Source organism: Carassius gibelio, chromosome A1 (genome assembly GCF_023724105.1).
Source record: "Carassius gibelio isolate Cgi1373 ecotype wild population from Czech Republic chromosome A1, carGib1.2-hapl.c, whole genome shotgun sequence".
Lineage (NCBI taxonomy): Eukaryota > Metazoa > Chordata > Actinopteri > Cypriniformes > Cyprinidae > Carassius > Carassius gibelio.
In genome coordinates, this window is record NC_068371.1 from 26,331,176 (window position 1) to 26,344,930 (window position 13,755).

The 13,755-nt window shown below is 38.7% G+C and overlaps 1 protein-coding gene across 1 annotated transcript in view; it reads right to left on the reverse strand.

The window, feature by feature from the left end:
- maml3 (mastermind-like transcriptional coactivator 3) overlaps window positions 1–11,897 on the reverse strand; it is a 95,845-nt gene extending 83,948 nt beyond the window's left edge. The window contains exon 1 of the mRNA XM_052601651.1: window positions 10,859–11,897. Within this exon, the coding sequence (XP_052457611.1) occupies window positions 10,859–11,248 (390 nt within the window). The 5' untranslated portion in view covers window positions 11,249–11,897. The remainder of the gene's footprint in view (window positions 1–10,858) is intronic.
- Window positions 11,898–13,755: the final 1,858 nt, after the last annotated feature.

The window sequence follows — 13,755 nt, forward strand, 5'->3', positions numbered from 1 at the left end:
TAGTTCACATAGATGGGTTTATTAACATTATATCACTTAATGAAATAAATATGCTTAAAAGTTGTAAAACATACAAGCACCAATTTGCCATCCTGTATTACTTGAAACATGGCAACCACAGCTGTCAGTTTTTTGCTGTAGATTCCGAAGCATTACTCTTTTTGATTACACTGTTTGTCCCAACACAGCAACAGTGTGAGTTTGGGGCGGGACTGTCTGCTAGACCAACCAATGGAAGATGGTCTTCATCTTCAAAGAGTGTTCAAAATAACCTGTTTGAAAAATTTACATTTAGCAATTTCATACATTGACACTCCTGGGGAAGAAATGATGCACAACAGTTCCACATAAAAATAGATAAACTGATTACAAAAAAGTTATGTTTTCATGTGTATATACATGTACATGTGCACTCAACTGTAACCTGGCAACGTGAGAGAAAGAGGGAGGAGTGTAGTAGTCTCTCTCTCTCTCTCTCTCTCTCTCTCTCTCTCTCTCAGGGAGCGTCTGTTTTGAAATATGCATGAGTGTGAGTGCTCAGTTTCACTTTTCTCATTTCTGCGTACTTGGAAAGCAGCTTCATTCCCTGAAGAGCAAGCCTTCAGCTCTGCAACGCAAGCGCTGTGTAACCTGCATCATTAGCGGTCAAATCCACACGCAAAGACTCAAGACGACATAGCCCACGGGACACTTATTACAGTTTGCTCTAAGAATAAAGAGGAGTTTATAATTCTACTTCTGTTGAGGATGTCATAGCAGGTCAATAAAAGTTTAGAAGGTCTTCGTAATTGGTGTAAAACACAAAGTATAAAGGACACTGAAAATCAGTAAAATAAGGGAAACTTTTGAAGAGGTTTCCCTTTTAGCATTTGTTATCTGGTTGCTTTCTGAACCACTCTGCTTAAACAAGGAAGTTATAAACCAGATCGAGAGCGCTTGACGGGGAATGTGCTCTTTTGTATGCTGCAGGTGAAGTAGGTCATCCAGGTATTCCATTAATATTTTGTATACTATGGGAAAATATAACCTCTTAAAATCAACTTTCTATTTGAATATAAAGTATTTTAAAAGGTAATTTATTCCTAGGATTGCAAAGCTGAATTTTCAGCAGCCAGTACTCCATTCTTGAGTGTCACATGATCCTTCAGAAATCATTAAGCTGATCTGAGAAATATATCTGCGCAAAACAGGTGCTGCTGAATATTTCTTTGGAAACATTTTTTATCAGGAGTTAGAGTTTATCAGTTTAGTCTGAGGAACAGAAAAGATTTAAAGAGCAACATTTAATTGAAATAGAAAACCTTCGTCTCATTTTAAATGGCTTTACTCTCACTTTTCATCAATTTTAAAGCATCCATGCTGGTAAACGGCAGTTTATGCTGTCTTACCAAGCTCAATTATAAGTAAGAGGAAACGATTCAGATCAAAAACCTCAGTAAACCCTTATCCCGGACCACTTTAAAAAGCCTGTGTTACAACGGCTGCAGAGCTGGACAATATTCATCAAAACGTCCTAGTAAAAATAGCATTTGTGAGCACACGTACATCTACAATTATTCCATAATTAGATCCAGAGAACACAGGGGCAAGAAGTCAATCAATGGTCCATTACGTTTCTGGAAAACAAACACTTTTAAAAGTATGTTCCAAAAACGTACACCCCACATGCTGATCTGTCTGTGTGCATCTGTGTTTATTAGACTTGTGATGACTTTCGATTTGTCATCCACCATGACAGTTTTAACGTATGACAAAGGCATTAGAGTTGGTAAGTTGTAATAATTTCCATAAATCAGGTCAAATGGTCCTTTTATCCAATTCAAAATTTAGATTCAGCTATTTGTTTGTATTGTTACTACAAAAAAAGTCTTCTATTAAGCCCCTGTTTGAATTTATGTAATCGTACTTTTTGTACTGTTGCAAAATTGCAAGCTGCCATGTGAAATTTACTGTAATGGTGCATATAGACCTATTGTACTTTGTTTCTGATTCAGGTTGAAGTTCGCTAAAATGAGGAAGAGGCCCAAGAGGAAGGAAATGCGTTAAGAAACAACAAATGTCCATTTTGTAACAGAACATACTAATTATGCGTTTCAAATTATATGAATACTGAAAGACAGTCACTAATAGATGATACCTTAATAGTTTAAAGCTCCTAGTCACATGTTACAAAAAAGTTCTAGTATAAGGTTGCTTCATTAAAACTGTCTTGCGTGTGTGTGTGTGTGTGTGTGTGTGTGTGTCTAGCGTGTAAAAGCTTGTTGATCTGGTCTATGCAGAAGTGAAATGCTAGGACAAGGACTAAGCTCACTCTGTGCAGATCACCAATGACAGATAATCCTATCAGCGCTAAAGTTCATTTTGAGGGTCGATGCTGCTATACTTGCCCTGCATAGTTCATCCTGAATTAAAGTGGGAATGGTTCTTCCATTAACCTGCAGTTTACATGGAGGCTATACAAAGAGCTGTTCAAAAGTCTGCATGGGGTCAGCTTTATTTATTTCTTTTCTTGAAAATAATTAATACTTTTTTTTTTATCATGGATGCATTAAATGAATCAAAAGTGACACTAATGAACATAAATCACAGTTTCCACAAATATATTAAGCAGCACAATTGTTTTCAACATTGATGATTTAATGTATTTAACAAATAAATGCAGCCTTGATGAGCATAAGAGACTTCTTTGATCATAAAACTAGTCCAATGGCACGGCCTTTAGGAAACTTACAAGGCACAGAAAAGTAAAGAATACACTATTTGGTTGTTCTCAATCTCCACCTCACTTTTTAAAATCAATGTGGATCAAATGTGTGAAGGCGTCACAGTACGGGTGTTAAAGGTGGCTTTTGAATGACAGGACAGGATTCCAACATTGGGATTATGACAACAGTACTGTGTGCGTACAGACTGGACACGGATTAGTATGTGGTGCATTTAGCATCTCACATGCAAATGCCAGAGACGTGTTCATAAAAAGTACACATGCCTTTTTATGGGTGAGAAGAGAAGCGTGTTCAACTGTTCATTGCTTAAAAACAGCACTTTTCACTTCAAAATGTAAATCTTTAATCCAATGTTACATGCTGTTTCTTTATAATTATGTGAAGCTTACTAGCAATTGATAAGTGAAAAATGTTTCGACACCAATCCTACATCAAAAAAGTGGTTCCTTTAATGCAAATGCGGTAGCGACTGAGTGAAAGATCATGGCTGTGTTCCACACAATCTGGTCATTCATATGATGACTCTTGATGAGTGTTTGGCCCTGGTCAGCTCCACAGACAATGAGGACGAGGAGCCGTTCGTGTGCCTTGAACATGTGTATGTTGTGTCTGTGCACCATTTTTGTGTGACTCAAGGCCAAAGCAGTGGGAAACCATGGCATGGAGGAGCTGCATGAGTGTGTGTGTGTGTGTGTGTCTGATGACACTCATCTATATTTAACCGGCTCTCTCATATGGTATGAAAGAAAGGCAGAGGCAGAGACTGACTTCCAGGCATCCTCCTGATCAATAATGAAGCGGTTTGTAGTTTGTCTTCAAACAAACACACACAACCCTGATAAGATGATCCAAAGATTTTTGTGCTTTCTTTTCCCTTCAAAGATTGACTATTAAACTTCACTTATGGGTAAAATATTCTCTCTTTTGCAGAAAGGTGTATCAGAATTTCTAAATGGCAATAGTCTGAACAAACTGTACTTCTATCCAGGTCTTGGAACAAGTAGTCTCTTTTTCAGCCTTTGCTTCACTTGTCTATTACAATGGGAAAAGAAATTCCCAATGTCACTTGACCTTACATAAGATTCTCAAAGAATGGACACTCAGAACAGAAGATATGTGTCATCGGTACTCAAAAATCCAACATGAAAGAAGATGGTCACATGAGATGCTTAACAGAGATGGTGAGAAGATGATCGAGTGAGTCATGAATCACTTGTTTTCCTAGAACAAGCTTTATAGGAGACTTCACTGTTTCTGGATCAGTGTTTACATCTGAAGCGCCGAGATGATCGGTGACCAATGCGATTATGTAGGAACTGATCCTATTGGAACTGGTAAAACATAATAGACTTTGTATGTACTCCATTTCTCATTTTTTCTCCATTTCTTTCTCTCTCTAACGTCCAAAGATCACGAAATAATTGAATAAATGGAGAGCCAGTGAGCTTTTTTCTCACAACTTTCACAGACACATATTAACACTTCTGCTGTCTAATCCAGACGGGATTTTAAACAATGTGTAAGGACACTGTTCATAGCATGCAACTTCAAAAGTGCTAAGATCAAGTTTCAACTGCCAGTACATATATAAAGCATTAGAATCCTACAGCAGCTGCTGTCAATGCACTGTACAGAAGTCACAATATCAGGAAGTAACACAATTACGTCTAACATTAGTGCTGAAAAAACACCAGGGTGTTGCTACTGTGAAGAATTACTTTGGGTGCACTAGTGCAAGAGATTTCCGACACCTGATCAAAACTTACACAAACTCCCACCTGAAAACCCTGTAATGCATCTAACCTTTTAAAGAAAATTATGTTCACAAATTCTGTCTTCTGAACTACTGATCTGATAAGCTTTACATAATGTTTTAATGATATTATATAAGAATGAACATTAGCAATTTGTTTTAACAGGTTTATTAGATGTTCATAAGGTGAGGATGAATCAGTGCTGTTGTTTGATGCAAAACAAAACAAACAAACAAACAAAAAATACAATAACAAACAAATTAGTCCTGTGTCATATATTAGATACATATTGAATTGGTGATAAGTCATAATTCAGTTTTGCAGTGCTTATGCATGTTACATTTTGACAGAAACGTCTGAACTTTCTACAAATGTAAATGTTTCAACACAAATGTAAGTGTAGAGTCAGTGTCATAGCTTGTCTATTAAGTATATAAGTGCAAAGACAAAGCCTGGGTAAAGTGCAAGCTCTACAAATTGGATAAAGCCTAGCTCAAGCAGCTTCAAAGAGAAAAAAAATCGATGCAAAATGGCCAGAAATTGTTAATGGCATATTTATTTAGCTATTAAGACAAAGCTTTCCTTCCCAAATAATATCACTACATATTTCAGAGAGTATTCTGCTTAGTAGGTTGTGAGGGTGCGGATCTCATGACACTTATTGAGAGCTAAAAATACAAATATCAGGAGCAGAAAAAAGCAAGTGCACATAAACATTAATGCTGAAAAGTTTCGGATGTTCATTTTAAAATGGGCAGCACTGACCAAAAAAACAAAAAACAAAAAATAAGCATTGGCCTACTTCTTGCACAACATATTGATTGTGCTTTTGGCTAAATAAATCATGCATACTTTTATCAGCCTTTCTTGAAATGTTATCAAGCCTTTGCGCCTGGAGAGTTTTGACTAATGGACAGATTACATCTGTCGGCCATGGTACTGTACAAGTGTCATGCAAACCACACCAAGACATGAAATCACCTGGCGTAAGAATGAAGCATGGGTACTACACTGGATCATTTCACAGTTTAAAGGGTGATAATATACTTGTGAACAGCTGGAATGATGAAACAACATTTCACTGGTCTAAGAATTATAAATAGGAATGCTAAATATTCACTAATAATGTCCAGCAACTTGATTATTCTGTAGGACGATGACTAGTTGTGAGCACAAACAGGTCTCGTGCTCTGTAAAGCTGAGATGGACTTTGTTTCGGTTCTCTCTGAGAAAGCAGTGGGTTTCCTGACACTGAGTCCATGCGTGTGGTCATACTGCAGGTGCATATGTTTGTGTGTGAATGCACAGCAGAATATGGATCCAATAAACCTGAAAATTAAAAATGCCCAAAGACAACCAATATTGGATATCTTCTTCTTTTAAAAATGGTTTGTGGTGTGTGTGTGTGTAAGAGATGGTGTGGAGATACCACGCACATTGATTTAACTACATGGACTATGTGCTGCAGTGTTGACGTACACCTTGTCCTACATTCCAGTGAACATGTGTACATGCATACCAGCATGAAAGTGTGTGCTGCAACCATAACACTGCAGAGAGCGTGAAGTGTGATTAAGGGAGGTCGAGGTTGTTGGCAGGAAAATACTAATTGTTTTTAATAACTAAATTAAAAACTATTTAACAAAATTGTTTTGAAAATGGTTTTCGTTAATTAAGGTGAAGCAAAATATATATATTAGATGAAAAAAAAATAGAAATTTTACAAAAAAAAATACTAAAATGTGAATAAAAATAAAATATTGCTATGTTTAGCTTGACAAAACAAAGCACTTAACAATTACTAAAACTTCAAAAAAAAAACTGAAATATACAATTAAAAAAAATACAAATACAAAATACTATCATACGAAAGAAATAACAGTAAGATAGCATATAAAACACTATACAGATGTACCTGTAAGGTATTGAGAAGAGTAAAACTGTAAATTGTGTAATTTAAGACTTGAGGCTGTACATATTTTCTCCTCCCTATTCTGACACAGACAAAAGGTGCGAGGATTCTGGTAACGGACTCCAGTAACATTACTTCCCTATCTAGCGCTCTTGGGTTAGTTTCTGTTTATCATTCATTTAACAAACAGCAGGTAGAGATTGCTAGTTAGTAATGAATACTTCTCCTTGGTACTGGGCTGTCAGGTTTTAAAATGTACAAAAGAATGTGGTCCATACAACTTGTGCACTACATTCCAAATTTTCTGATGTTAGCTTTGTGTGAGAAATAGATTGAATTTCACTCATTATCTTGTCCTTCCCAAGTAGTTGCCAGTTTCTGGTATCCATTGACTTCTACAGTATGTTTTTTTTTTTTTTCAAACCATGGGAGTAGACGCCAGAAACGTTTTGGTTTCTAACATTCCAAACATCATCTTTTGTGTTCAACTGGAAAAAAAAATGAAACTACTAAAGGTTTTAAACTACTTTAGGTGAGTAAATGATAAGATAATTTTCATTTCTGGGTCAACTATCCCTTTAAGGCAGATTCATTCACTGGGTTAAATCATTCCACCCAGCCACCACCAACAACAAAAAATAAATAAATAAAGTTGTGGGGGAAAAGGTAATACGTTACACTAACAGAAACTAGAACTGCAAAGTTTTCAGGTATCCTACGATCCAGACAAACAACCCCTGCAGGAAAACAAATTCTTTTTATAAACGACTGCAGCTTTTCTGACCACTGAAATGCTTACATGCAGACACGCACAGTGAGACGCATCACACATTTATACCTGCGCTACCAGTCTTGTAGGCCTCCTAGCAAACACATACAGAAGACAAGAAACTTACACAGTGGCAATATGCTCTTGGAGTGTCTGACGTCACAAACCTCATCTAACCCTGCCAACTCAGGAGTTAAATTTAGATCTTGGGCACTCGTCCCAGACACTGCAAAACAATGTGATACCGCAAGCACCGCTTTAGCTAGAGAATACACACACGAGTGCTGGATGTGACTTCGGGACTGATAAAATGTGCACACAGATGCATGAAACACACTTGAAGAGAAGTACTGTTAACTTTAAGAACTTCGACTTGGCTCAGAGGTGAGTTTGTGCTGAAAACTACACTTTCAGAGAAAGACATTAAGTCTCAAATGTCCATGAGACAACACGAAGCGATTCATCCTGTAGTTTCCTGGTGCTTCTGTTTGTTTTTATAAAATCTACAAAGTACTTGTTCATACGTGGTATTAAAATCCATTTCAGATGATGGGTTAGAGGTGGAATAGCACTAAATACAGGTTTCAAAATACTGGCTCGGTTTAATTTGGACCCTACAGTAACAGGCCAGTGTTGTTATTGTTAACTAAAACTATTCGTATTGTTTTCATGATTTGAAATAAAGCAGAAATAAAATCAAATGTAATTTTAGGTGAAAAAACTGAAACTTACAAAAGTTACAAATTTGGCAACTAACAGAAATAAAAGAAATGTAAAGTTGAAAAACTAAAAATCACTAAAAGCAGAAATGCAATAAAATAAAGCTAATTAGATTTTAAATAATTAAAATTACTGACATTTAACTTATGCATGTTAGAACCAGGTGAAAACAACACTGCCTACGATTTGATCACCCAAAACAGATCTCAATACCAGATGGAAACGAGGTCTCAGAGATAATACTGGAGTCCTGAACCTTGGCTGAAGACTGTAAGATTGTCCCCTCCTTTTATCTCTAAGGGTTAAGATAAAATGTCATCACCTTACACTGGTTTCAAACTGTCATGCCATGTTTCATGTTTCATGCCATGACACACATGACTCACAAAGACTTGCACTCAAATGAATACATAAACTCTTGAGAGCTGACTACATAAACAAATCTCCTTTTGATATGTAGACCTAACTATCATTTCATAATGCATGTGCAAAATATGAAACTAATATCTTTAAAAATTTACAGGTATCAGCAATTAAAGAGTGTAGATTAATATAACAATATCAATCTGTATAAATTAGGCATCATTTCAAAACAATTCATATTACAGGGATCATATGATGCTGTGTTCCTGTGGCTCAAGTGGTAGAGCATTGTGTTAACAGCGCAAGGTTGTGGGTTCGACTCCCAGGGAACACATGTTAGGTAAAAAATGTTAGCCTGATTGCATAGTAAGTCGCTTCGGATATAAGCATCTGCTAAATGCATAAATTTATTTATTTATTTATTTAAAAAGAACATTATTTGGTGTAATGAAATGTGTTTATGGGGTTCAAGGTTAAAAAAAAATAAACAATATTATCTACTTGCTGTACATCATTGTTTCTCCTCTTTGCCCCTCCTTCTGAAATGCGTAGATTTTTGCAAGGCTGGTCGGTCTGAAAAAAGCAAGGTGTGCTCTGATTGGCCAGCTATCCAGTGCATCGCAATTGGCCGAATACCTCAAGTGAGTGACAGAAATGTTACACCCCTTAAGATACTGTGATGCCCTATCCAGCCAGAGCGACTAGATATAAACATAAAACCCATTATAAACATGATTTCTAGTCGTGTCCTCTTTTGGAAGGCCAAACAAAGTAGTTTCACTTTATCAACGAAACAGCGTAACACCGCGCGGCCTTGAGTGGATGGAGGCCAGAGGCCTAGAGTGAGCCTCAATCTAGAGTAAGCAGAGGCCGGCTTGAGAACAGCGTGGCCAGTGGATTCTACGAAGGAGCGTCCGTTGGGCTTGCGCCGCCTCATATGATGACCCCGGGCTGGACTCCGCTTCGCCCACGGTGAAAGCCACAGTGTAATGTTGATACATTTCCTCAGTGACCAGCACGGATCAACTCCAGGCATGACGAAGCGGATATCGTCCTCTTTTGGAAGGCCAAACAAAGTAGTTTTGCTTTCACAGTAAAACACACAGCGTCTATACGCCATGGCGGCAACAACAGTTCTACAACGAGAATAAAAGTACGCCTTCTTTCTTTGCATGAACTTTTGCATCTGGCGTTATGCAAATCTTCCCACATAGTGAAGTAGAGATGTAGGGGCGTGTTAGAACAAGCCGTTTTAGGGGGGTGTGGACGAGTCTTGACTTTTATATCTCTTTGGATTTGAGACTTTAGTCTTGGAACTTTAATATCTTCTTTATGCACCAAGAGCTTGTAACACTCCAAAAAGAAAGGAAATTTTAAATAGCATCATATGACCCCTTTAGAGGCTTTTTACGTTGTTATTTATCCAGTTAAGGTGCTGGACTTTACATAGAGAGCATGTATGAGCCTGTAGCATTTTCCTCACATAAAAGCTGTCTACCAAGGCAGCTCGTCGGGTTTTGACACAAAGCCACTGTGTGGGGGCATAAGACCCTAACTCGACTTGATACAGCCACCTAGCTGCAGCACGGTGCTCATGTGGAGAAAAGACAGAAGCAGTGAGCCTGTGGTCTCTTTAAATCGCAATGACTCTTATGTGAAGCATTTGTTTGCCTGTTTACCTGCTCAAAGTAATGCCTACAGCGCACAGAGGGAGGTCGACGACACCGGCCATTAACGCTTTGACAACTACCTATATCACCCTCAGAAAACAAAAGTCACTTAGCATTTCAAAGAGGATTTCACCGCCTTGACACAAAAGGCAAAGACACGACGCTCCTCCGCAATAGGTCCAGATTCAACTGACTGATTTTTAACACTGTAACTTTTCTGTGGTGGCGTCTGAACCGAGAGTCTGAGACTGATCCCAGCATACTGATAAAAGATCATACCTGCAAGTGGATTTGTTTCCCCACCGTACCCATCCTATACTTTTCATAAAATTATATCTATAGACTCCCCCCTGGAGAGTTGCATTGCACTAGTAACGTTATACATCCAAAGAGAGTTAAATGTGTCCTCGCCGATAAAAACAAAACAGGCTACATCATTTCAAACAGCGCGCCTAAAAAGAAACTGAAACTAGTAACGTTAGAGTACCTTTTTTAAGCCAGTCCACATCGAACAGTAAACAAAACGAATACACAATCGCGTACTTTAAAAAGCAAACTGATTTAGTTTCTCACCTCCCATAAAGTTATCTAAACATGTAACACGCCAGAACTACAAGTAGTAAGTAGGAGGAGATCGAATGACATCATCAACTACTACATAAATTTAAACAGACTGCGAAGTAGCTAGACGTCTCTAAAAGTTACTCGAAGCTCCCATACACTTCCACTTATGACTATGAATAGTCCGCAAATCGTGCTGAAGTTATGTGTGTTATTATTATGACTGCACCAGTTTAGAGTTTTCAGTTCCGACAAGTGTAGAAACGCAGACGCCGAGCGAAAGTTCGCACTGCAACCCAAACAAACCGCATTGTGTTCCCTCCAAACACCGTGGAGTCCTGCAAAAGAACCGTCTCACGCACTGTAAGGAGAGCTGAACTCACCGCGATCAGGGTGCTGCTCCTCTGCTCGGTGCTCGCGGTCGAGTCGGGCTCTTGTTGCTTGCTCTGCTGCTTGCTGTTGCTGGATTTCTTGGCCCGCTGCTCTAAACTCCGCTGGTACAGACTCAGCGTCTCCCTGCGGTCCAGCTCCAGCTGCTCGGCGTGCGCTTGGTGGTATCGGCTCTCGCAGTTGACGTGGTGCCGCCGGCAGCCCTCGATCCGCTGCCGCAGCCGCTCCACCACTGTGCTGTGCTTCGGTATGCCCAGGTTACCACCGCCGCCGGTGTTGCTGTTGGTTGCATTAATGGCAGAGTTTAAGTTCACGTTACTGTTATTAATGCAAATACCGCCGCCGGTCGGTACGGCAGCGGGGCTAGCAAAATCCCCCATCATCTGTGATTCGGGAAGAACTTTGTCAAGCCCCCCTGACACACTCTCTCCCCTCTCCAAAGCGGGGCAGAAGTCCGCTTCGCCAGGGAGGCGAATACAGTGAAATTGGGGAGAAAGAAGCGTCTAAATGAGTGTAAATCCCTCCTCCGGGAGGATCGCCGTGTCAACCATTCAATAGACAACAGTGCGGGACCGTGGAGGAGCGAGAGGCGACCGGGTCTGTTACTCTCTCGCCTCTACTGGAGCTCCATCAAACATCCGGATGTTACTCGCAACCATCACGCATAAGCACCGCTGCTGCGAGCCCGTCGTTTTATTGTGTTGTCCTTTTGAAAAAAGTTTTGCCGTCTGCTGCGAACAGGCTCCTGAGTTGTTTCGTGAACTTGCATTTCATCAGTTTGGCCTGCGAAACCCTCCACGAGCGCGAATAAGGTGTGCAGTTTCTTAAAGTCCCGATGGCTGGAGAGGAAATCCTACAGTCGCCAATGTGTACAGCAGCTGCCACCATCACAATAATCAAGCGCTCCCCTCCTCCATGCTAGCGGAGTGATATCAGGACAACAGCCGAGCGAAGAGCAGCCACCAGCCTGCGAGCAGCACGTCAGCTCCGCGCAAAACACGGCGCGGAATCTAGTGCGCCGGGCGCGGAGTCAATATTGACTTCAGAAGAGGTGAACGATAGAGCGGTGTAATGCTTTACCGGCGGATTGGGGAACTGCATCTGATACTCAAGAGTTCATGAGAGTACAAACACTATCGGACTGTGAGGTTTCACGGGGTAACATTGTTCGCTATATATACATGCCAAAATAAAATAGAAAAATAAGTTTACAAAAATACAACATAAATTCAAAAATAATTTCAAACAAAATTTAATAGAAAAGTAAAATATTTGTATCTTTAATAATAATGAACAAAAACCTATATGATTTGTTTTAATTTAAATAAATGTATAATGAATTAATAATAATTATTATTATAAAAAAGAATAACTAAGGTTCTTCTATTGGTTTTAGGTTCATGGAGCTAGAGGTTCTTTGGAGTTGAAAAGTTATATGGCAGGTTCTCCTGTTTTCTTTAACATTCAACATTGATGGTTTTCTACAGAACTGCAAAGAAGCTTTCTATAAAAACCTATGACACATGACAAAAATGAGTAATACATGTGTAATGCAAAACAGTTATGTAGCTTATATTATTTGTTTGTTTTTGTTATGCCCCTTTTCCTTTCCTAAATAATATAAATAAATGAAAAACTTGTTTGGTGATACAGGAAATGTGTTTTTGAGGAACATATTGTGCTAGTTTCCACTAGCTTTATTTTCATAGTTATTATTAAAAGAATTGCCCTTGCTCTTGTGGCTTGTGTGTAGAAGATAATACACACATCTTAAAAAGTGACAGAGGAAAGTAACAGGATCAGGTGAGGCCCTGAAGTACAGTAAGTAAATGATGATTAGGCTGGACAGTTTTTTAGGTGTGCGTGTGTATGAGAGGGTGTGAGTAATTGTGAAAAAGTGCTGCTGCCCAGTCTGGTTTGCTGAGTGTGGCTGTAACGAATTGCAATCACATTCATTCTCTCTCTCTCTCTTTCTCTCTCTCGCACATATACACAGATATAGTCAAGGCCAAAAGTTTGAGAACACCCTATATTTTGCTGGGACTATTCTGGACCTGTTTCTCTGGCCCATCAAGATCAGCCTTTCTCCTGTTTTAATTGTATATAATAAAGTGTGCCAGACAGACTCTTTTAATTTTTTGTAATTATCTTTGATCAAACTAGCAGGTGTACTGGATCTTTTCATCTGTTTTAAAAACTCGGTCTTAAATGAGAACAATGACCCGAGGATGTTTACTGAATATTTGAATTGGCTGAACAGTGATGCAATAATTTATTTATTTCGTAATATCTATGCAATTATAAATATGTTATCACAATTTAATTATATGGTCTCAACCTTATTTGTCTTATCAGATTCACAAATAAAACAACACATTTCAGAACTTTTTAAAACTTTTTTTATTTGGTACTACATTAAAGGAAAGTGCACCGGAAATTAAATCAAAGGAACGGTTTGTACAGAGTTTATATGAAGATTCATGTTTGTGAAAAAATAATATATGAGATGCCCCAGATGTTTATTTGCCTCTTGTGTCCATCAAGAAAACGAGTGAGCGAAGTGCTTTTGGTGTAAATCTCTAAATTGCCTCACGGCGCAATTCTTGAAAGAAAAAAAAACGGTCAGGATATTACTTACAAAATTCTAGGAATATAAATAACACATCCACCCAGGTTTGGGACTCTCTGTACTTGTTCTGTTCTGGAATGGTTGATACTGACACTAGTATTTGGAACTGCCCTTTTAGTGTCTGTGTTACAAGTTTGTTTCTCTTCTAAATCTTTTACTTGGTTTACCAGCTATTAGATCTGAACAAACAGGTGTGTCAAACAGTTCACCTTATCTTTACACCATGCATTGTGCTTATAATAGACACAGAGCATAACTTCT